The sequence below is a fragment of the Ovis canadensis genome, chromosome 1 (genome assembly GCF_042477335.2).
Source record: "Ovis canadensis isolate MfBH-ARS-UI-01 breed Bighorn chromosome 1, ARS-UI_OviCan_v2, whole genome shotgun sequence".
In the NCBI taxonomy this organism is placed as follows: Eukaryota; Metazoa; Chordata; class Mammalia; order Artiodactyla; family Bovidae; genus Ovis; species Ovis canadensis.
This window is the reverse complement of record NC_091245.1, coordinates 72,012,903-72,038,227: the sequence shown is the minus strand read 5'-3', so window position 1 is coordinate 72,038,227 and position 25,325 is coordinate 72,012,903. Positions and strand designations below refer to the sequence as shown.

The following is a 25,325-nucleotide window of genomic DNA, read 5'->3' as shown; positions in this document are numbered from 1 at the left end:
CCTTATAATATTTGCATATTTAATACCTTTGTACTATAATTTAAATCTTATTACCTTTACAATATGGCCACTATAAAACTTAAAAATTATCTTATAATTATATGACTAAATTAAATACTATCATTTACTTGGTAGGTATAGAAATATTTTTATAAAATATATTCTTAATTATGTTTTATTTCTAAGTGGTTTACTAATTTAGATTTTACATATAAAATTAAATTGAAATTTAATATCTCTTTTTCATTAAAATATTGTGGAACCATACTGTAATTTGTTACTGAGTGTAATTCTGTGTGAGACAAATCTGTTTTCAAAGGTATTTAGTTTGAATGGCTTTCAGATTTAATAGTAATAGTTTGCATATATTAAGACTATAAAGCACTTTTGTTTCTGTCAATTTATTTGATATTCACAACAAACTTATAAGGTAACTTTATGAATTAATGATGAATCTGAGGTTAGAGAAACTTGAGTTTTGTATGTGGTCATTTCAAGGAAGTGGCAGATTAAGCATTGGAATGGAAGTTTGATTGAAATCTATTGTTTTCTACCACACCAATGAGCCGCATACCTTTCTTCTGTATTGAAAAAAAAGTAAAAATAGTTCAGTTGTGTCCAGCTCTTTGCCACGGACTACCCCTGGACTCTAGTCTGCCAGGCTCCTCTGTCGATGGGATTCTCCAGGCAAGAATACTGAAGTGGGTTGCCATTCCCTTCTCCAGGGGATCTTCCCCACCGTCTGAGCCGCCAGGGAAGCCACTGGGGAAGAACAATTACTGTCTTTTTTGCTAAGCTCATTATTGCTGCTTTTGGTGGTTTGGAGATATTTAGTGTTGGTGAAGGAGCTGCCTAAAGGTAAAACTTTCTGAAAAAATAAATGTTCAAGAAGCTTTTGCTTCATAAAAATAATTTGTGATAGCTTTATTCTCCTATAACGAAAAAGAACCTTGGAACATTTTTTAAAATTATAAAGCATAATTAAGGGCTTGCTATTTTATAACGTCCCAGCTGAAATATTATCAGAATCTTCTCATGTCCTAATAGTTATGTTAAACTCATCTACTCAAATACATAGGGGAGTTTATGACTCTTTGTACGTAAGGCTTTTTAAATTATCATGTTCATTTCCATTGATTTATATACTTCAGAGATGTGTCCAGTCACAGAAAACAGGAATTATTTATAGAGTAATTTGAGATATTTCTGAAATTTCTCACTAAATAACTCAGTTACTGTCTTTCAGTGTTTTGCTTTAAAACAACTTCAATATCTGTTTATAAGGGCTTCCTTGTAGGAAAAAAGGAATTTCAAATTGGTAGAACATCTATGTTGACAATTATAGGAATGTTCTGCAGTGGTTTTTAAGAAAACTTACAGCAGTCATTCTCAGGCCCCTCTATGCTGTTAAAAATTAAGAATCCTGAAGAGTTTTTGTTTCTGTGGGCTGTATCTGTTACTATATACTGTAAACCAAGAACATTGAAAAATATAAAATATGTTTTTAAAACATATGAAACACTTATAATTTTAAAATATTTTAATAAACACATAATAATTTTGAAATATATTTATTTCCACATAGTTAATTTCTTTGATTCTGAGAAAGCCAGAATTTATTACCTTGGTTTATTTAGGCATTTAAACCATTAGTATTTTGTGCATATGTGCTAAGTCACCTCAGTTGTATCCGACTCATTGTGACCCTAAGGACTGTAGCCCACCAGGCTCCTCTGTCCATGGACTCTCCCAGCAAGAATACTGGAGTGGGCTGCCATTTCCTTCTCTGGGGATCTTCCTGACTTAGGGACTGAATTCAGATCTCCTGCATTGGCAGCAGGTTCTTTGCCACTAGCGTCACCTGGGAAACCTTCTTGTTTAATATCCAATATTCATTTTGAATATTGAGGATTCTTGCTGACCCACAAAGATCAAGCTCTTTTTCCTGAGACCTCAAAATAAGACAATATTTTTACCTCCTGTTTCCTAAGTATGTTAATATCTGTAGAAATTAATCTGAAACAGCACAGTAGGGGACAGAAATGACTGGCTTTCCTTTCTCTCTTTTTTTCTGGGGTCGGGGGAGTGCCATGCTGGCTCCCACCATCCACCATCCAGTTATGCAGTTGTTCACTTTCAGGGTACATGTAGAGCAGTATCAGCATTGTTAACCTGAAGTCTCATTGAAAACTTTCTCAACTAGAGTCCAGTGCGTATGTGCATTTCCTTTGCCTTTAATGTTATACTCTCCACTCACTTCCAAAGCTGCTTAAGCCAGCACCTAATCTCTTGGGTTTATCTATTATTAAAATTTTTGGATGAATGAGTGTAAATTTTATTGAAGGCACTCTATTCTCTTTCCTTCCGTCACTACCTGAACTATTCTTCTTTACCTCTACCTGAGATACTTTTTGCCCTAATATACCCAGCTCCCCACCTTGCCTGCTCCTTCTATACTACTTATTTCTCGCTCTTGATAATGCTGTTAATGAATGGAATGTTTGATAGATAATAGAATTTTCTTTTGTTTTTTCATCCTGTAGATTTTCTTTCTAGTGGCTGTCTTTTAATATTTCTGGGAAATTTGCATAATTATAAAACACATCTTTAAAAATGTGTTTTAAAGCTTTTAATATTTCAGTAGGGAGACAGTATAATGTTAAGAGCTTAGCTTTTAGAATTATATAACCTGGGTTCAAATTCTGACTTGGTGAACCTAGATGTGCCTCAGTTCTCTCATATGTACAATGGAAATTTTTAAAATTATCTACCTAATAGAATTGATATGAAAGCTAAATGAGGTGATAGGCTTTAACTGCTTTTAACAGTGCCTAGCACATAAGGAAGCATTTAATAAATGTGCCATTATTAAACACTAGTGCTATATATATAAGCTGTAGAAATGAACATTACATCAGAGTATTGTATTTCAGGTGGTTGTCTTTTCAAAGTTTTGAGGATTACTTCAGGGGTTTTAAAGGTTAGAGTGACTATACTTTCTGGTTTGCCAGGAATGGTGATCCAGAAACATGCCTGTTTACTAGGAAGTGCCCCCCCTTTCACTTGCTAGAGTACTTTGGTTTGAAAGATAAATTATATGGTCACCTTATTTCCAAGGGTTATAAAAGGTTGTCTGTATGTCTTTGACCAGGACTACTATAAATGTCAGAGCAGGCAGGTGGGCGCTGGGAAGGAAGCTTGCCTAAAAGAGTGCAGTGCTGCTCTTTCAGCTGCTTGAGGCCAAGGAGGATATGGGCCTGGTATAACCAGATTTTGATTTTTTTCAAGAGTAGGCGTAAATCTGGAGTTCTTGTAATGATCCCCCAGTTTTTCATCATGCAGTTAATTCAGTTTTTAGTTTTTAAAATATATAGGTGAAATGGTGGTACTTACATATATGCCTGTGAGTTGCTCATTTCTGATATCTGATAATAGCTTAATGAAGAGTCAATTCTTATGTGGTAACTTAACATGTAAGTGCCATTTAATACGGGTTAATATTTCAGACATTTATATGGCTTTAAGTGTTACCATATGTATTAAAAAGTATATTAATAGTAGAAACTGTAAGACAGGAAAAACTTTTAAAGTTGCCGCAAGGGAAATCTGGAAAGCACATTTAGATGGAGAAAACTGCAAAAGGTAATGCCTAAACTGACTCTGTGAGTGCCTTTGAAATCTTTAGTGAATTAAAATGATTATGGAGTGTTTGAAGGCTAAATGAGTTACATGTAATTGCAGTGGTGAAAATAAAAGTGAACATACTGTAGGCAAAAATTTTGGAGCCACTGCTTCTGTTTAAAATGTGCTCCCAAATGGTTTTTCATGGTTTATTTAGACTCTTGTAACATGGTTTGGGAAACAAATTAAAAAAATTTTTTTTCCTTTAAGAGTGTTTTAAAGAAGTCATTCATATACGTCTGGATGAACTTCTTCGTGTTTTAAAGTCTGTAATGAATAAACATCAGAACCTCAATTCTGTCGATCTTCAAAATGCTGCAGAAATGCTTACCGCAAAAGTGAAAGGTAAGAAAGACACTATTAACCGTGGGTTGGCATGAGCAAAAAGGATCCACATGATACATTTTGGTTCATAATGTCTGTGGAGCCATCTCTCATGGCGCCTGTATGATGTGTATCAGTAGGATACACATTGATATTTAAATATTCCTAAGTCACCCTGGAGAAGGGAATGGCAATCCACTCCAGTATTCTTGCCTGGAGAATTCCATGAACAGAGGAGCCTGGTGGGCTACAGTCCATGGAGTTGCAAAGAGTCAGGCATGTCTGAGCAACTAACACACTAAGTCACACCTAAAACTCTTTTTGTCTTAAAAATTAAACTTTATTTGGCAGGAAACACTCTAAAAATACTAAGTAAAATTAACTAAACAACTGACATTTAAAATTTTTGAGTTTTTTGAAAATATGTATGCTCTTTTGAAATAAGTTACTGGTGCACAAAAAGTCTTTGTTATGTGAGGACAATTAATGCTGGAAAATGGCTGTTTGTAGTGACTCCACTTAAAGGGGGGAAACAAATGGAAAAAAGTAGACTTAATTGGTACCTTATTTTAAAATGTGGATAAATGAAACTAAAATTGTAGAATAAGTTTATCATATATGTGTATATAAATGTGTATGTATATATTACATGTGCTAAAAGAAATAAGAATTAGGACGTTACCTTTTGATGAAATAATTTGGACCAAAAATTGTTAAAATCTATTATTCTAGGCTGCATTATATAAAGATTGAGAAAAATGAGACTAGAGACAAAGGAGTTCAGTTAGGAGATTATTGGAAATAATGGGCTAGAGGAGGGTTGACGATCTGAGCTAAGGCAGAAGCTGGGATGTGGTAGAAGTAAGAGTGTGGCTATTACAGAAGAGGAGATGGCTGTTGATTTGATGGAACATAGGACAGGTTGAGTGTTAGGGATGAGGCTGAAGTTTGAAGTTGAAGATGGAGTGAACTTCGATTGTTGTTGACCTGAGTGGTGATGGAAGAGGATGACACCAACTCATAGTGTGCAGACTGAGTAGAGGACTGAGTGTGAACTCCCAGGGACAGAGAGAAGGTGAGGAACAAAAGTAGGTAGACTATCTGGAGAACGATGTTACGGAATTTTAAAAATGTTAGGTTCTAAGAAGTGATTGTCAGTGTTGAATGTTAACCTGATAGGTAATGCAAATTCAAATAGTTTAACAATTTGGTTTAACAATAGTTTAACTCACTAAAAGTGAGTCACCATGGCTTGAGTAATGAATTGAGAGGCTGTTTTGGGGAGAGGGATTACCTGTCCTGAGTCTCAAAGGTCAGGTGAACATTAACTGGGCTAGGGCAGGGATTGGAACTGCAATTCTGGATGCTAGTAGAACTCTGGATGTGAAGAACATAATGTGATTGATGTAGAGAGGGCAAAGGGCAAGTGTCAAGGGATTAGGCAGGAAGAGAAAAACCTTGTCAATACAATATAGTCCGTGTAATTAAGAACTGCCTTCCCTACTTTTTTATGTAGATTTATCCTGTTTGCGTGGTTCTCTTTTTTTCTGTATTTCAAGCACTGGAAAAATATAGATGGTTTCAAAGTGGATAGCTTCTGCTGTGACTCTTAAAAATGCTTAGTAACCAAATTTGTTTTAAAATAGATTGTTTGTAAGCGCAATTTAATGTAAGTTAGAGTAATTTGTGTCTATAGATAGTAAAATTTCCATGCTTGAAAATAAGGACCACAGTTCATTCAATTGTTGTCAGTAGCTATGTCCTGGGGAAGGAGAGTGTCTGTATTCCAGAAACAGACTTAAAGAGACTTCTCCACTGCTTTACAGATCTTTTTTCTTTGCTGTAAAGCAATTTTTTGAGTATTATTTTCCACTAAGAGTGTCTTTACCCTTGGAATGATTGTTACAGTCTTAACTTTTGTGTTGGATGAAGTTTTGAAGATTACTTTGTTATTGGGGAATTTATTGTTTCAGTAGGACTTCACTTACTCTGTTTCAGTAGGACTCTATGACACTAGAAAACTAAAAATTGTGTTTTCTTTGGTGTAAGTTTTAAGTTTCTAAATGCCCCCCTTGTATTATTGTTGAGGCCATCTAAAAATGTCATTGATACCTCAAATGAAAAATATTCAGTAACCTAGAAAATTGATGTCAAATTAGAGCTTATTTAATTCTTTCATTTAATCTTAATTTAGTTTTCAAACCCTGGAAAGGCCAGGATTTGAAGTGTAGAAACCATTTTTGAATATCATTGTTGTTGTTTAGTTGTTCAGTGGTGTTGGACTTCTTTGTGACCCCATGAACTGTAGCCCGCCAGGCTCCTCTGTTCATGGAATTTCCCAGGGAGGAATACTGGAGTGGGTTGCCATTTCCTCCTCCGGGGGTCTTCCCGACCCAGGGATTGAACCGCAGCCTCCTGCTTGGCAGAAGGATTCTTGACGTTTGAGCCACCTGGGAAGCCCTAAAGACAGTTAGATCAAGGAGGTGTCATTTTGTTTGTGCTGCTCAGGGTGTGAAGGCATGAAATCTATGCATTTCCTATGCATAGTAATAACAGTTGCGTTGAAATAAAATTGAAATCCTTTAACCTCTCCTTTAACTTCTCTTATTTTTTATTTTAAATGTGGGATTTACCTTTTAATAACCATAAAAGAAAAATCCTTAGCTTTTCCTCATTCATTCTAATAGTGATTTGTATTTCCTGTGTCTTCTTGTTTCCAAGCAGGAAGCTCAGTCTGACAAAATATTTGCAATATGGTAAGAGAGATACAGCTTATTTGTGAAGCAGATAAAGACATCGTAGCACTCAGTAGTTTATTATGCATGTAGTAGTTGTGTTTTCATCATTTACAAGCATTTTGATAAACCTCATTTGTAATATAAAAGGACAATTTTTAAGGTTTTTCATGATCTGTATTTTGCCCTATATTTAAAAATTGGCAAGCAAGAAAAGTTTTAATTATGTATCCAAAATTATAGAAGCCTTACATGTTTTCTTTGTTTTGAAACTTAATTTTTTAATAGGCAGTTCATTCACGTGATTCATAGTGCAAACAGTATAAAAAGGTATTCACTAAGTGAAGTGTCTTTCTACCTCAGACCTTAGCTACCCATTCCTTTCCCTAAATAAGCAACAACTATTACTGGTTTTTTATGTATCTTTCTGGAGACATATTACATATACAAAAGCAAATAACAGTATGTTCTCTTTCTTATGCAAAGGGTAACATTCTGCTCTTTGCTCATTGTTCTGAGTTAACTGTATATAAAAGGTCTTCTTTTGCTGCTATTTGTTTTTTCAAAGCTGCATGATATTCTGTTATATTGATGTACTGTAATTTAACCAGTTCACTACTAATAGATGTTTGGATTGTTTCTAATTTTTTTATTACAAACAATACTTCAGTGAATAGCTTGTGTATATTTCTAGGTGGGTAGTTACTAGAACAGAGCACTTTTGCATCTGTGTTTTTTATATTGCTAACATCCTCCATAGAGTTTCTGTCCTTCTGATAGTCATGCTGAAGAAGCTAATTTCATACACCTTTGCCAACAGAGCTGGTGACCAGACTTTGTTATCCAATCTGGTAGCAAAAACTGGTATCTCAGTATAGATTTGATTTGCATTTCCCTCGTTTTCGGTATAGTTGAGTATCTTTTCATATGTTTCAGAGCCATTTACACATCATTTTATGTGACTTGACTCTTGATTCAGATTTTCTTCTTGATGGTCTTTTTTTAGTACTGATTTAGTACTGATTTATCGGAGAAGGCGATGGCACCCCACTCCAGTGCTGTTGCCGGGCAAATCCCATGGATGGAGGAGCCTGGTGGGCTGCAGTCCATGGGGTCGCTAAGGGTCGGACACGGCTGAGCGACATCACTTTCACTTTTCACTTTTATGCATTGGAGAAGGAAATGGCAACCCACTCCAGTACTCTTGCCTGCAAAATCCCATGGACGAAGGAGCCTGGTGGGCTGCAGTCCATGGGGTTGCTAAGGGTCGGACACGGCTGAGCGACATCACTTTCACTTTTCACTTTCATGCATTGGAGAAGGAAATGGCAACCCACTCCAATGTTCTTGCCTGGAGAATCCTAGGGATGGGGGAGCCTGGTGGGCTGCCGTCTCTGGGATCGCAGAGTTGGACATGACTGAAGCGACTTAGCAGCAGCACTACTGATTTATAGAAACTCTGTATAAGTGAAATTAGTCCTTAATCTTTGATATAAGTTGCAGGTTTTCTTTAGTTTGTTTTTATCTTTTGAGTTGCTTATTTTATTTTGCATCTATATCTCAATCTTTTGTATGTTTTTTGAGTATAAGGGAAGGATTTCCCTGCTTGGAGATTATAATAGCATTCGCCATTGTTTTTTCTTCTAATGTTTTCATGGTGTTATTTATTAAAGTTAAATCTTTGGTACATTCTAGAGTATCTATGTTTCTGGCTATAATTCCTATTTTCCCCATTGGTTTAAGATGCTATCTTTATCATAAATACTCTACACTGTCACATATTTAATATCTATTTCTAGAGTTTATTCTCTCCCCTTGATTTGTTTAGTTATGTGTCAATACCTTATTGTCTCCATTGTTTTATAGTGTTTTAATGTCTGGTAGGGATAGCTCCTCTTTCCAATACTCTTTTTGTTCAGGATTTTATTTTTCCATAAGCACTTTTCAGTTGATTTGTCCTAGTTCTAAAAAATACGTGCTAGTATTTTGAAGGTGATTTGAATTAAATTTAAATTAATTTATAATTAAGTCTATAAACATAGATTATAGTTAATTTATAATTAAGTTTATAAATTAAATTAAGGAGCAATTTGTATATTCAGCATTTCTGAGTATAGGATGCATGTAAGTTCTTCACGTTGTCTTTTTTGTTTCTCAGAAGCAATGTGAAGTTTTCATTTTATAAATCTTATAGCTTTTGGTTGGTGTTTTTGCAATTTTCCCCATGCAAATGGTGAAAATTTTCTTCCATTTTATCTTTTAATTCAGCAGTTTTCAAACTATGGCCTCTGATTTATGACATCACATTAATGAATTGTAGCCAGCATTTTTAAAATATGAAAGTGAATTGAAAATAAGTTTAAGACTTAAGGATGTTTCAGAAACTTTAAAAAATGTTATATAACTGTATATATAGTTATCTATTATATGTTTATGGTATACTTTGTCATGATGTGATGTGTATTTCTTAGCAAAGGTTGGTTATTGTAAAACTGTTTGAAAGTTGCTGTTCTAGTAGAGTATATGTATGAAAACTATTCATGTGTTTTCTTAAAGAGATACTTAATGTGTTTTAGTGCTCCTTGCTGTGACTTAATAGGGAACTCAAGGGAGATATTTAAACTTTGCACAAAATTTTTTAAATTTGATTTTGAAGGTCAGCTAATAGAGAGGAGAGAGTGGAGACAGAGAGGCTAATTAGCAGGTTGTTAAATAGTCCAGACTAGACGTAAAATGTCGTCTTTGAACTAAGTCAGTGTCGATAGGAATGGAATGGAAGGAAAAAACTTCAGAGACATTTTGGAAGCAAAACTCATCAGCTAGGAAATGTATGGAAAAGAGTAGGCTTGAGGGGCAGAGCATATGAGAAGATGAGAGTTTGGTTTTGTATGTGCTGAGATTGCAGTGCTGGTGGGTGAAGGCTAGAAAGGAGGGGGAGGAACGTATCAAACAGACCAGTGGAGCTCAGAGGGGAAACCTAGGCCCGTGGTTTGAGGATTGTTTCCTTACAGATACTGGAAGTGGATGAGATTCTGTGGGGATAATGTATAGAGAAGAAGGCCAAGATGAGAACTTTGGACTGAGTGGAAACAACTGTTTGAAGCACAAATTGTTGTCTACAGATAGATGAAGAACATGAGGGTGCTCAGATTTACTAAACACCAAGTTCCACACCCTAGGTGCTTTACATTTGTTTTCTTAGTTCCTTTCATTTTACATATGAGAAATTGAAGTGAGGTGATGTATCTAGAGTAAAACCGGAAGTGATATGGGTCAGATGTAAACTCAGGTTTGAACCTCTGAAGTTTTGCTTCCTCTAGTTAAGTATAATATATTGCTTCTAAGCGAAAGGCTTCAAGTCAGATGAAAGTGGTTAATACTTGTAGTAATAATAGCTGACATAATATATTGAGGATGTACTTACTGTTAAGCTCTTTACATGGATTAGCCATTAATCTCTATAGGAAATTATTATATCAGCTCCTGTTTTGCAGATAAGAAAGCTGGGACATAGAGAGATTTGTCCAAAGTTACATATGTATTAAGTGGTAGGGTTGTTGAGAGTTGCAGAATGGTCAAATAGGATGAAAACTTAAAAGGGAAAAAAGACTTCTAAGTTAGACTAATGTAGTTGCAGATTACTGACAGTGTTGTTGAGTGGTAGTGAGTGAGACATTTATTGAGTATTTTCTATGTAAAAAGCTCTCTTCTATGTTCTTTCAGTCTTCACAGTGGTTCTCAAAATACGTATTATTATCCCCATTTTATAAATGAGGAAACTGAGGAACAGAACAGTTAAGCTATTCAACCTCATAAGAGATAGATTTAGGATTTAACTGAGGCATACTGGCTTTGGAACCCGTCCTTTTAACCAGGGGTGCACAAACTATTATTACTACCAGTGGGCCAAATCTGACCTGCTGCCTGTTTTTGTAGGTAAAGTTTTATTAGAAACAACTACTCTTATTTATGTTTGACTCCTTTATACAGAGTTGAATATAGTTGCAACAGATTGTATGACCTGAAAAGTCTAAAATATTTACTATCTAGCCCCTTACAAGAAGGAGAAGGCAATGGCACCCCACTCCAGTACTCTTGCCTGGAAAATCCCATGGACAGAGGAGCCTGGTAGGCTGTAGTCCATGGGGTCGCTAGGAGTTGGATACGACTAAGCGACTTCACTTTCACTTTTCACTTTCATGCATTGGAGAAGGAAATGGCAACCCACTCCAGTGTTCTTGCCTGGAGAATCCCAGGAATGGGGGAGCCTGGTGGGCTGCCGTCTATGGAGTCGCACAGAGTCGGACACAACTGAAGTGACTTAGCAGCAGCAGCCCCTTACAGAAAAAGGTTTCCAACCCCTGCTAACCATTAAACTAGATGAAAAGTCAAATCCTAGTGAATTCAGTCATTATCTATTTATAGAGGTTTGGCAGTAAAGAAATGCTGAATTAGGGTGATAGCTTTAAGGAGAAATATGATAAATTTAATTTTTTCCCATAGGAAAGATTTGGGTATGTTGTTAGTATCATAAGAAACGTCAGGTAGTGGGAACTAGGGGAGCCTTGAGAGAGGAGGACAGAGGAGCCTGGTAAACTACAGTCCATGGGGTTGCAAAGAGTCGGACACGACTGAGCACAAGCGCAAGCAGTGGTGGTGTAGGGTTTTGGAGAATGCAGGGGAGAATGGGAAGATTTATTATTGGAAAGGAGCTGAAGATTATTCTTTGAAACCCAGGGCAGGAGCAAAAGAAGTGAAAGGATATTAGAGAGAGAGCTGTTTTGAAGTGGAGGCAAAGGCAGTAAGAGGAATTTTCAATAGATGGCTGTAACCTCATTTGAGTAGGGATGAAGGTAAGGACTGAAGATGGTTCAAATAATTGTCTTTTCACTACTTACAGTTATATTTTGAAGTCTCCTAGTCCTGTTTAGTGCTTTGAAAAATATGTTTATAAGAAAGGATGAATAATTACAGAATTCTGCCAAGTGTTACAAAGTATTTTTTTTCTTTAAAGTCTAACATGTTAAAATTAGGAAATAGAAGTAGGCTTTACATTTTTTTCTGGTATTCCATTTTAAATTATGTTTGAAGTCTATTTTCCAGTGCAGTTTTTAAGACAGCATTATTGAGGTATAATTGACCTATAATAAACTGCACATATTTAAGTTAAGGGTACAGTCTGATCAGTTTTGATGTCCATTCTCTTGTGAAACCATCGCAGTCCAGGTGATGCGTGCCCCTTGGTAGCCCCTCCCTTCTGCACCTCTTTGCCCCCACCTTCACCATAATTGATACAGTGTATTTTCATTGTGTTCAAAATACTTTCTAATTTCCCTTTTCTTCTTTGATCTATGGGGTTATTTAGAAATGTGTTCATTTCCTAATATTTGAGGATTTTTACAGAGATTTTTATTGTTTAATTCCATCTAGTCACAGAACATATTTTGCCTGACTTGAATCCTTTTAAACCCACTGAGACTGATTTTATGGCCCATAATATAGTCCATCTTTGTAAATTTACAATGTATGCTTGAAAAGAATATGCTGTCATTGGGTAGAGGTTCCTTAAATGTCCATTTCATCCATGTGGCTGATAGTATGATTGAAGGCTTCCATATCCTCGTAGGCTTCCTAATCCTAATTGAAGGCTTCCTAATCCTCGTAGATTTTCTTTCTACGGGTTCTGTCAATTATTGAGAGAGGGTTTTTGAAATTTCTGACTGTAGTTGTGAATTTGTCTATTTCTCATTTCAATTATATTAGTTTTTGTTTCATACATTTTGAAACTGTTAATTAGGTACATAAATGTATAAAATTATGTCCTCCTGATGAACTGACTCCATCATTATAAAATGGCCTTCTTTATCTCTGTTAGTTTCCTTTGCTCAGAAATCTGTGTGTGTTATGAGACAGTAAGTTTAGGGCAGTTGCAGAGCTTACCACATTTGTTTCTTGTATGTTAGGATTCTTGTTCTTTGTTGCTTGATAGCTAGTGTCTTGAAAACTGTTGTTTCATATATTTTGTATGGATTTCTTTCAGCTGTTTAGGTTATATAAGCTACAACCTAAATTTTGAGATATTTAAAAAATTATTTGTGGTGGTTAAGTTTTTCTTCATCTTTGTATCAGGAATATTTAGAGGAATATGATGAAAGGTGTGGACCTTAGCCCCTCGTGTCTATAAAATCTTGGTTGTAATTTCCTGAGGCTTCCAGGTTTGAGGTTTTAATTCATCCCTTCTTAGGAATCCTGGCTTCATTTTTAATTCTTGTTGCACATTAGATTCACCTGGGAGAAATTTTGAACAAATATCTGTGGTTCACCAGGCTTTTAAAATCTGAATCTTGGATGGTGGGCCTCAGATTTTGTTTTTAAAGCTCCTAAAGTAAGTCTGATGTACAACCGAGCTTAAGAACAACTCTGTTTTAAAACAAAGTATAGCTTCCTCTCCACTTGGTTTCTCTTCTTCTAGTGATTGGCAGGGACCCTAGGGAGGGTGACTGGCAGGGACCCTAGGGAGGGTGATTGGCAGGGACCCTAGGGAGGGTGATTGGCAGGGACCCTAGGGAGGGTGGGATACAAGGAGCCAGTTGCCCCTTAAACTCAGTCTGAGTAGAACGTGGTGCTTCGAACAGTTTACCCATTCAGCCCTCACGTTTTGTCTCTGTAAATTGTATCTGGGCTTTTAACAAAGGTGTGTAAAGACAAAGTTATAATAAAAAACTTTTTCCAGTTATGTTTCCTAATTTTCTTTAACAAAATGCAAAATGTTAGAATATCACTATGATAAACAAAAGACAGCTATATATCAATTAAATGGACCTCAGAGCCTAAGGACCTTACAAGAATAAGGCTTTAAAAAGGAAGAAATAAGGAATTTAAGATTTTTTAAGTATTGGGTGTTGTTAATATGATATGCTTCGTGTATAGGTTTTATGCTATGTCAGATGTATATATGACTTTAGATATTGGTAATTTGTAGTGGAGAATGTACTTCATATTGACTTAAGTGGGTCACAGTGCATTTAACTGTTCTTTAAAAATGCCGTGAAGCAATAAGCAAGAGAAAATAGCACAGGGCTCTCTCACTGAGAGAGGGCTGATGTAACGTAGTCTCCATGACTCAAGATCGAGTGATTTCACATTGAGTCACTTTTTGGATGTGCCGAATAATGCAGTGTGTGTGGAGGAGTCATATTGGAATGCCAGCTACTTTTATGCAAGGTGATTCTTTTGTGTGATTTCTTTAATGAAGAACTTGAACATCATATTATTTTGTTTATTAGGTTTTTTAGTTTCTGAATCTTCTAATGCTTCTAGAAAGTAATGGTGGATTTTTATGGGATTAAATTACTTTGTATAAATCTAGTTTATTTCCCCCCTCATTTATTGTAATCCCTTTTCCCTACAGCTGTGAACTTCACAGAAGTAAATGAAGAAAACAAAAATGATCTCTTCAGAGAAGTGTTTTCTTCTATTGAAACCTTGGCCTTTACCTTTGGAAATATGTAAGTAGAGAACTGTCGTTTCAAGAATTTAGGGGCTGAGTGTCTCAGTGAGAGTATGTGTCATGATAATTCAGTATGTAAAGCAAAGCAAAGCATTCACCAACATAAAATATTATCACAGCTTTGGAAACGCTATATCCTGTGTTGCTATATTGCTGTATTTGGAGGTGTTTATAGCCATTTAGAAGCAGCATCCATCCGTGAGTGACTGCTTAGTTTACGTGGATAGAGTCTTAGGAGTTTATATCTAAGGCTCTTTTAATCTAGATGACATGTTGAATGTACAGCTTGTGACAGAGCAATGTAATGACTTGTGTTTTGTCTTTGTGTTTTTAATTTCTATTTCTTTTTTTTTTTAAACTTCCCCTGGATAGCTTGACAAACTTCCTTATGGGAGATGTAGGCAATGATTCATTATTGCGACTGCCTGTTTCTCAGGAAAGTAAGGTAGGCCAAGTTTATATGAAAGCAAAGACTTTAATATTTTTAACTTCCTATTTTAATAATATCCTAATCTTAATCTCAGCATTAGTCTTTGATAGTTTTTTAGTGTAGCAAGAGAAATAGCTCAGTTCATTTGAAGTATGATAATTTATGGCCAGTTTTGGGGCCAAAAATTTAGTTGTACTTTTGAAGTGGAACTATATCATTTTAAAAGAACGTATCTGATAATTTTATAATGTCTTATGTAATGAATCTGTATGTCGTATGATCCAAAATTTTAATCAGTAGTTCTTAGCCGTTTTTCCTTCTTGATAGTGCCGCAGGTCTTAAAGACTGGTGGAAACTTAGAAAAATGATACAAGAAGTGAAGAGGGTGTTAATCTTTTCACATGCCCTACAGTTTGTTTGTTACCATGAAACACCTTATTAACAAAACTATAGGTCTTAATTCTCCCTAAGAGCGTTGTTATAAGTGTGTCAGAGAATTAGAGTTCTGATTCCTAGTTGAAGAAAAATACCTATAAAATCATAGAACATTAGGAATGTATGTAGAATATTGCTTTAAAGATTTATAGTAATTGTAGTAGTAATATTTTCATTTGAGTAATATTTTTTTACCAAATGCAAGATATTTAAACAGACTGCATTAGGGACATATGTTGATCATTTCCTGTTAAGGATTTCCAAAAAGTATTGGAATTCAGATCCAAAAGGATTTCAACACGTATTTGGAAATGTGCCAAGTACTTGTTATTATGTCAAAATAACATAAGAACTTCAGCCTTTCTTAAATAATACAAAATGTGAATGACTACTTAAAGGCCATTTGTTATATGTACTACAGTATTTAGAAAAAAAATGTGACATTCTGAAGTCATCCATTTGATGACTGAAGGAGGACAGTGTAGAAACCATATCAGAATTGTGAAGTATTTCTAGATCTTTAAAATATTATGCTGTTATTTTTTATTTTTCCTCAATTATATGTTTCAAGCTTGCTGCTAATTTAGAAAGTGTAATAAAACATTCTATCAGTGTAACAGGGGTCTAAATAATTTAAATTTTAGGTGTGAATCATATGTCCTATTCATGTGCTCCTGCTGTGGCCCATGTTTCTGTGCGTGAGTGTCTCATTGCAGTGGCTTCTCTTACTTCGGAGCACAGGCTCTAGGGCGTGGCGTGCAGGCTACAGTAGTTGGGGTGCACAGGCTTATTTGCTCCACGTGGTGTGTGGGATCCTCCTGGATTAGGAATCAAACCCATGTCTTCTGCATTGGGAGGAGGATTATTTACCACTGAGCCACTAAGGAAGCCCCAAACCTACATCATCTTAATCTTTAAGATAGACTTATGAAGTGGTATTCTTATCCTCATTTTATGAAGGGCCAGAAAACTTAAGTGAGTATAAATACGTAGCTCAGTGTCATATAGCTACTAAGTGATAGAGCTTGACTTTAAATGTAGGTTTTACATGATTCCTTTTGCATTGAATAATAAGCTCTCACAATTTTGGTAGATAACATTTTCCTGCACTGTCTATTTCGGTAGCTGTGTGTCACATACAGTGCATTAAATTAAAATTTTAATTCTCATTTACATTAGCCACTTTTCAAATGCCACTTTTCAAAGGTAGCTGGTAGGTACTTTATTGGACAGTGCAGCTATGGAACATTTCCATCATCATAGAAAGTTCCATACTAAGCTGTCCAAAGGACTTTGCATGACATGCTTATCATATAATAAAATGGTAAAGGATGGCTGAAAGAGAGTGTCTTTGTCTTCTGTTTAGATAGCAGTCTATTTAGATTGCTTCCATAACTTGCTGACTAATATTTTTGAGATCTTCAGGATTTAAAATTTTGAATGGATTCATTAATGCTGTTAGTAAACAAAGAGGTTTATTCATTCTTGGACCTTGAGAACTGCTGTTGTAAAAAGCTATATAGTTCTTATTAAATGTTCTGGCATTTAAACAGGCTTCTCAGGCTCTTTGAGTTCTAAATGCTTGAAATTCTTTAGTAGGAATTATCTCAGAGTAAGAAGTTAGAGTGAAAAAATTTTGAAGCAAAAATCTGTTATCTTCTGCTGTAATCTTAAATTTGTTTTCTTCCTTTTTTAAAGTCTTTTGAAAGTGTTTCTGTGGAATCAGTGGACTCATCCAATGAAAAAGGTAATGCTTGAGGTACTTAAAACTTTAGTCAGACATTTTACAGTTACTTTTGATAAATGTTTTGGATTACTTAATCTCCTTGCTTAGTAACGGAAAGTATTTATTTTAGACATAAGATGAATAATATGTAAAGTTTTACACATAAAACTTAAGGGGAAAAAACCTACTAGAGTAGATAGTGTGATGATAGAGACTGATCAACAGTTATATAGGGTTTGTAACTTGATAAATAATAGAAATATGCATTAAGATTTTAAAATGTAATTTGAAATTATTTTCAACTCAAGCCGTGACCCTTTGTTTCTGAATTTGTCACATTTTTTTCAACCAGTTTTCATTGAAAAACATCTTAGGATTTTAATGCTTCTTTAAAGGTTTCATGTTATGAGCTCATATTTAATATATACTTACCTTGACATTTTTTTTATTTTCAGGAAGTTTTTCTCCTATAGAATTAGACAGCATGCTGTTAAAAAACACTAATTCTATAGAACTGGCTTTGTCATATGCTAAAACATGGTCAAAATATACCAAGAACATAGTCTCATGGGTTGAAAAGAAGCTGAACTTGGGTGAGTTGCCCTTTGGGGCATCTGATTAACTCTGGAACATAAGAACTAAATTCTTTGTGATTCATTTTCTACAGACTGTAAATAATGATTCCAAATTAGTAGTGCTTTCATTAGTGAATAAAATCATTGTCCATTTTCTCTTCTTGAAATAGGGAAGGCTCTCCTTAAAATAAATATATTTATTGAACATTGAACTGTGGACCAACCATTAGATCTGGGGACACAGTGACAGTGTACTGTCTTTGCCTTTAAAGAAGTTATACTCTAATAAGCAAAAAGAAATGCAATCAGATAATATAGTTAAAGGAGATAAAAAACAACTATCAGATAAAAATCTAGCTATCAGATCAGAAGGCAGTGGAAACATATATAAGGAACTTCTTGATAGCTAATATTTTCCCAGTGTTTTACAGTTAACAAAGTGCTTTCACATTCATTTTCTGATTTAATCCTTACCAAAACCCTGGAAAGTAGGCAAGACAAAATTCTTATTCCTGTTTAACAGAGGAGGTGAATGAGACAGGGAATTTGGCTAAGGTCAGCAGATTTGCCTAAGATCATTTTAGTAACTGGCAAACCACAGAAGTTACCCAAAACCTGTGCTCTATTACATTATTTGCCTTTAATATGGGATGCCCATCAGATTCATCTAAATAGCCTTAGAAACAGATAATAAACAGGCATAGGCCCCAGTCCCCTAGAGAGGTGAAATCTATGCAAGTGTATTTTGAAAGTTTCCCAGTTGATTTTGATGAATAATTTCAATTAAGAATCATAGCTTCATACCATGATGCAAGGTAGTATTTGTGATCACTTTTTAATTGGGGAATTTTAAAAAAATTCCCTGGTGGCTCAGATGGTAAAGCATCTGTCTACAATGCGGGAGACCCAGCTTCTATCCCTGGGTTGGGAAGATCCCCTGGAGAAGGAAATGGCAATCCACTCCAGGACTATTGCCTGGAAAATCCCATGGACAGAGGAAGCTGGTAGGCTACAGTCCATGGGGTCGCAAAGAGTAGGACACGACTGATCGACTTCACTTTCACTTTAATTGGGGGATTACAGATAATTTTAGAGTATGGAGAAGAAAAAGTAAATTGGACTTACCTTCTGATGCCTTCTTTGACCTTTTCAGAATTGGAGTCCACTAGAAATATTGTTAAGTTGGCAGAGGCAACTAGAACTAACATTGGACTACAGGTAGGTGGTCAGTGAACTACTAGGGTTTTATACCAAGCGATTACTCAGCTCCTGATAATACCATGTAAAATCAGAAAATTTTGTCCTTAATATAGGAAAGAACTTGAATGCTAAATAACCTTTTTATTGACAAGATAAAATCTTTATAAACTTACAGAGATACTCATTATGAAGAAGCTAAGAAATTTACAGTTTTATATATATATGAATATTAATTATCTTGTTAGCTACTAATTTTGCTGACTAGTTTAAGAATTACTTATTATTAATTTTCTTCAGTATTTTTTCATATGGTCATACTTATGAATAGTCATTTTTCTGAAAAAAATTTAAACTTAAAAATTTCTTTTTTTGAAGAAAGATAACGGGGGAGGATCTAGACCTCTAGTACATTTCTATTGGAAAATTTTCTTTTCAATTTTAAATTCTAGGAGTTTATGCCACTGCAGTCTTTATTTACCAATGCCCTTCTTAATGATATAGAGAGTAGTCACCTTTTACAACAAACAATTGCAGCTCTTCAAGCCAACAAATTTGTGCAGGTAAAAATTTATATATACACTATACTTCTTATTTTTTTAAACAGCAGTGTACCTTTAGAAAACAGCTTTTTTCTCTCTCTTCTTCTTTTTTTTTTTTTTTTTTTGTTGTTGTTGTTTTAAAATGCCCTTGGCAGCCTCTGCTTGGGAGGAAAAATGAAATGGAAAAGCAAAGGAAAGAAATAAAAGAACTTTGGAAGCAGGAGCAAAATAAAATGGTTAGTATTATAATAGTTTCATCTATTTGTGAACATCTGAAAATCATGAGCAGTCTGTCAGCATATATACCCTGGGAAGATGCATATCTTATTCTATAGTTTATCTAAAATGCAGTCATAACTGTCTTGCTGAATATGCTAAAGAGACTTGTACATTAGGCTTTTTCTTATTTTGTATTTAATACTCTTTTTTATTCTGTGTAGCTTGAAACAGAGACTGCTCTTAAAAAGGCAAAATTGTTGTGTATGCAACGTCAAGATGAATATGAAAAAGCAAAATCTTCCATGTTTCGTGCAGAAGAAGAACATCTGAGCTCAAGTAGTGGATTAGTAAAAAATCTCAATAGGCAGCTAGAAAAGAAGCGAAGGCTGGAAGAGGAAGCTCTTCAAAAAGTAATCATCTTTTTTGTTATTTGTTACTATTGAATTAGCAATAATCTGCTAAGGCTTCAGTTCTCAAATTTTAACCTTCATCAGGACCACCTGGAAGACTTGTCAAAACAAACTGCTGGGCCATGTCCTCAGAATTTCTGATTTAGTAGGTCTGGAGTTGGCCCCAGACAACTTGGATCTCAGAGAAGTGCCCAGGACTGCTGCTGCTGTTGCTGCTGGGGATCCACACTTTGAGAACCACTCTGCTAAGAGATTTTTGCTTATATTTTGAATATTGGGGTTTATTTGTGAAGAAAGTATCTCAGGGCAATCGTTTAATATTTTCTGCTTGGTTGTTCAGGAGGTTCACCATTTAGGCAACTGGCTATATATGTGTACTTATTCTAGTACCTGCTAGCAAGACTAGGCAGAAGCTTTGTATTATTAATATTCATGAAATATAATTGATAAATTCTGTAAGAAGATTATAGGAAATGGTAAATATCAATAGAAAAGTTTATTAATGGACATTTATTTTATAGACAGTGTACTAATTGTAAATTATGCTTAACTATTCATAGAAGTCAGTTGTCCTTGAATTGCTGACCAAAACAGAATATTTCTCTTTAGGAATATTCTATCTAAAACATAGAATGTTTCAGAACTTTCATGCATAAGCCATTTCAATCATTTAAATTGAGCTTTACTAGAATAAGTATATTTATTTTAAAATACAGATTCAGTGAACCAGCGTCACTTTTTTCTCTGATAACTCCTAAAGGTAGAAGAAGCAAATGAACTCTACAAAGTGTGTGTGACAAATGTTGAAGAAAGACGAAATGATCTAGAAAATACCAAAAGAGAAATTTTAACACAACTCCGTAAACTTGTTTTCCAGTGTGATCTTACCCTTAAAGCTGTAAGTAATTTCTTCAGTATTTCAAAGAGAAAAAAAATTAAGTCTGTACATCTGTAGATATACAGACTGTATAACCTCTAGAATACTTGATGAGTTGCAATTCTTACAGGATTTAATTTCTGAGATTATAGGAAAGTTTAGAGTTTGAAAGTTGACTCTCAGTTTTTAATTCTAGTATGTGGTTTGAGCTCTTATCTATTCTCTTCTCCATGGATTGATGATTTGTTTGGTTAAAATTGAAGGGTGAATGTTTGAAATTGCCTGTAAGCCACTCTTTCTTGGGTTGACTAACAAAATGGATTTAATCCCTGAAACATCTATCAGCACAGTGAGATCTGTTCTCCAGAATTTGAGTAAACTAAATATTGAAATTGAACCCAATGGTTTATTTGAAGACAAGACATTCATGTATCTCTTTAAAATGGCTTTTATTAAAAATTTATGTGCAAAATGCAGTCAACTTTCCATATTCATGGGTTCTACATGAGTGGATTCAGCCAACTGTAGCTTGAGAGTATTCAGGGGAAAAAAGATTTCCAGAAACTTCCAAAAAAGCAAAACTTGAATTTGTCTGCATTGGTAACTATCTACATAGCATTTAATTATATTTAATAACTGTTTGCATAGCATTAGGTATTATAAATAATCTAGAGAAGATTTAAAGTCTGTAGAAGGTTATGCCTAATTTACATGCAAATACAGTGCCATTTTATATAAGGAACTTATGCATCCGTGGGTTTTTTGTATCCATGAGTGGTCCTGGAAACAATTCTCTTAGATACTGAGGGATGACTGTACTTGTTTTTGGCATACGTTTCACAAGTTTTAAAGCATATATAAATTTCTGTAATCACTACCATCGCAGTTAGGATTCGAAATAATTCTATCACTCCAATAAAATTTCCTCATGGTACCCATTTGTAGTCACACTCTCCACCTATCCCTTATCCCCCTGGCAAGTATTGATCTGTACTCCATCTCTGTAGTTTGATCTTTTCCACAATGTCCCATAAATTGAATTATAATATGTATCTTTTGAAGACTGGCTTCTTTCACTCAGCATAATGCTTTTGAGATTCATCAGTGTTATGCATGTATCAATAATTCATTTCTTTTTATTGCTGAGTAGTAGTCCACTGTGTGGATATACCGCAGTGTTGATCCATTCACCAATTGGACAGTTGCAGTTTGGGGTAATTAAGAATAGAGTTACTATGAATATTCATTTACAGTTTTTGTGTGAATGTAAGTTTTACATTTCTGGGGTAAACACCGAGGAGTGAGATTACTGGGTGGTACGGTAAATGTTTGATTTTGTGAGAAGTCGCCAAACTGTTTTTAGAGTTTTCCATTGTAACTAGCAACCTGTGAGAGCTGCAGTTGTTCTGCATCCTTCACAGCACTTGTCAGTTGTTGGTTTTATGTTTTAGCTGTCCTTAGGTATGTAGTGGTAGTGATTTTGTTTTGAGAATGACTTATGATATAGAGCATCTTTTAAAGGGTAAGTGTGCAATCTCTGTTTTGCCTGTTCTTTTGGATTGAGTTATTTTCTTATTGTTGAGCTTGCATATATTGTCTTCCAGTTTGAAGCTTCTCTTTATTCTTTTAGCAGTGTCAGGGAACAAAAGTTTTAATTTTGATGGAATCTTACTTAACAGTTTCTCCTTAATGAGTCATGCTCTTGGATGATACCTAAGAGTGCTTTATCTAACCCAAGATCTCAAAGACTTCTTTGGTTTTCTATAAAAATTTTATAGTTTGATATTGAGAAATGATCCATTTTGAGTTAATTTTTTATAAAGTGAAGTATAAATTGAAGTTCATTTTTTGCATATGGATGTCATGTGAAAATTATACTCATGGAACTTTTATTTTATAGTGGTGACTGAATGTTGGCATGGAGAGGTCAGTGTCATTGAAAAATGGATTACCTAGATTTCCTAAGAGAAGGTACCAGGATTGGTGAAGTAGAAGTATGCGGGAGGGGAGAAGCAAATATGAAGCCTTTATTAGGGTTTCTGAGGGAAAATCTAGGTAGGACAGGATAAGCAATATAGGATTGTCTAGTTTGAGTTATTCCAGTGGGCTTTGGGGAATAAGGATGGCCTGAAACAGGGAATAGGAATTGATACCTGACCTGGAATAATTTAGGGCAGGGGAAAATACTGGCTTGGTATGTGAGAGTTAGAGATGGTTGGAGTTACATGTGAAAGACATGTGTGTCCCCAGCTAAGAATTGGCTAGCATTCAGAGGAACAGAAGTCCCCAGTCAGCAAGTTTTTAAAGATATTAAATGATCATAAAATACAGAAAATAAAAAAGGTGATTAATACTTGTTTGCTGTTCTATTACCATTTGTTGAAGACATTGTATCATCACCAGTGAATCGTCACCATTGAATTGCCTTTGAACCTTTGTCAACATTCAATTGACCATATTTTTTAGTTCTATTTCTAGATTCTCTATTTTGTTCTGTGGATATATAATATATATGTATCTATCCTTTTGTCAGAACACTACTATATTGATTACTGGTGTTGTCTAGCAAAGTCTTAAAATCAGTTACTATGTTACTATAAGTCTTCCAGTTTTATTCTTTTCAGAATTGTTTTGAGTATTTAACTCTTTTATAAAAATGTTAGAATCAGTGTGTCTGTATCTACAAAAAAAAAAATCTTGCTAACATTTGAATCGGAATTGCATTAAATTCAGCTTAGGGAGAATTGACTATATATGTATCATCCTAACTATGTATCAGTGCAGTTCAGTCACATAGTCGTGTTCGACTCTTTGGGACCCCGTGAATTGCAGCATGCCAGGCCTCCCTGTCCATCACCAACTCCCGGAGTTCACTCAGACTCACGTCCATCAAGTCCATGATGCCATCCAGCCATCTCATCCTCTGTCGTCCCCTTCTCCTCCTGCCCCCAATTGCTCGAGCATCAGAGTCTTTTCCAATGAGTCAACTCTTGGCATGAGGTGGCCAAAGTACTGGAGTTTCAGCTTTAGCATCATTCCTTCCAAAGAAATCCCAGGGCTGATCTCCTTCAGAATGGACTGGTTGGATCTCCTTGCAGTCCAAGGGACTCTCAAGAGTCTTCTCCAACACCCCAGTTCAAAAGCATCAATTCTTTGGCGCTCAGCCTTCTTCACAGTCCAACTCTCACATCCATACATAACTATGTATAGAGTTCTCCAATCCATGAACACAGTATGTGTCTCCATTTATTTAGGTGTATATTATTTTTAATCAGCACTTTGTAGTTTTTAATGTTTCTTTCCCATGTTTTGTTAGATTTAAACCTATGTATGTAAGTATTTATTTATTTGAGGGGTTCATTGTTAATCTGATACAAGTACATGATATTTGTGTACATGTGTATATATATCTATGCATACACACATGCTTATTTAATTTCAAATTCAGTTGTTCATTGTTACTATTGAAAAATATGAGTTATTTTCATATCTTGATCTTGTATTTTGCAACCATGCTAAACTCACTTATTACTTTTAGGAGCTTTTTTTGCAGAATCATAGGGTTTTCTTACATAAAAAAATCATGTTTTCTGCAAATAGGGACAGTTTTCTTTCTTTCCAAACTCTGTTCCTTTTTTTTTCCTTATTACACTGGCTAGATATTAAAATTCATCGTTGAATAGAAGTGGTGAGATAAGACATCTTTGTCTTAATCTTAGGAAGAAAACACTTAGTCTCTCACCATTAAACATGATAGCTGTAGGGTTTTTTAAAATACTTACTTTTAATTAATCTATTTGGCTGCACAGGGTCCTAGTTGCAGCATGAGGGATCCTCAATCTTCGTTGTGGTGTGTTGTTCAGTTGCTAAGTCATGTCTGACTGTCTGTGACCCCATGGACTGCAACACGCCAGGCTTCCCTATCTTTCACTGTCTCCCACAGTTTGCTCAAATTCATGTCCATTAAGTCGGCGAGTCTGTCTACCCATCTCATCTTCTGCCGCCCTCTTCTCCTTTTGCCTTCAATCATGAGGTCTCTTTAGTTGTGGCATGTGAACTCTTAGTTGAGGCAGGTGGGAAATGGTTCCCCGAACAAGGAGCAGACCCAGGCCCCCTGCACTGGCAATGCAGAGTCTTAGCCACTGGGCCACCAGAGAAGTCCCTGTAAGATTTGTTATTTTTTGAAGATACCTTTTATCATGTTAAAGAATTTCAATTTTTTTCTAATTGTGAGAATTTTGTCATGAAAATATTGGGTTTTGTCATATGATTATTTTTTTTTGCATCACTTGATGTGATAATAGAGTTTTTCTTCTTCAGTCTGTTAATATGATGAGTTACTTCATAATACTGATACTGATATTTAAGTTTTGATCTATCCTTGCATTCTTGGGATAAGCCACTTTTGTTTGTGACACATTGTTCCTTTTATAAATTGCTGAATTCAATTTGCTGATATTTTGTTGAATAGTTTTTTCTACTCTGTTTATGAAAGATATTAGTATTATGTTTTTGTTTACTTTTTTTTGTCTTATACTGCCTTTATCTGATTTTGGAATCAGGGTAATTCTGACCTCATAAAATGAGTTGGGAAGTGTTGCTTCCTATTTTATTTTCTGGAAGAGATTGTATAGAATTGGTGTTATTTCTTTAAATGTTTTGTG

The 25,325-nt window shown here is 35.1% G+C and overlaps 1 protein-coding gene across 6 annotated transcripts in view; it reads left to right on the top strand.

The window, feature by feature from the left end:
• ARHGAP29 (Rho GTPase activating protein 29) overlaps positions 1-25,325 on the top strand; it is a 79,716-nt gene that overhangs the window by 26,086 nt on the left and 28,305 nt on the right. For 3 of the 6 annotated variants that reach the window (XM_069573543.1, XM_069573621.1, XM_069573598.1), the window contains exons 3-12: positions 3,892-4,026; positions 14,152-14,248; positions 14,623-14,695; positions 16,814-16,862; positions 17,297-17,434; positions 18,570-18,634; positions 19,066-19,176; positions 19,311-19,391; positions 19,596-19,784; positions 20,545-20,682. In XM_069573543.1, coding sequence (XP_069429644.1) covers positions 3,892-4,026; positions 14,152-14,248; positions 14,623-14,695; positions 16,814-16,862; positions 17,297-17,434; positions 18,570-18,634; positions 19,066-19,176; positions 19,311-19,391; positions 19,596-19,784; positions 20,545-20,682 — 1,076 coding nt within the window. The remainder of the gene's footprint in view (positions 1-3,891; positions 4,027-14,151; positions 14,249-14,622; positions 14,696-16,813; positions 16,863-17,296; positions 17,435-18,569; positions 18,635-19,065; positions 19,177-19,310; positions 19,392-19,595; positions 19,785-20,544; positions 20,683-25,325) is intronic. The other 3 variants (XM_069573635.1, XM_069573636.1, XM_069573637.1) reach the window with 1 other exon arrangement.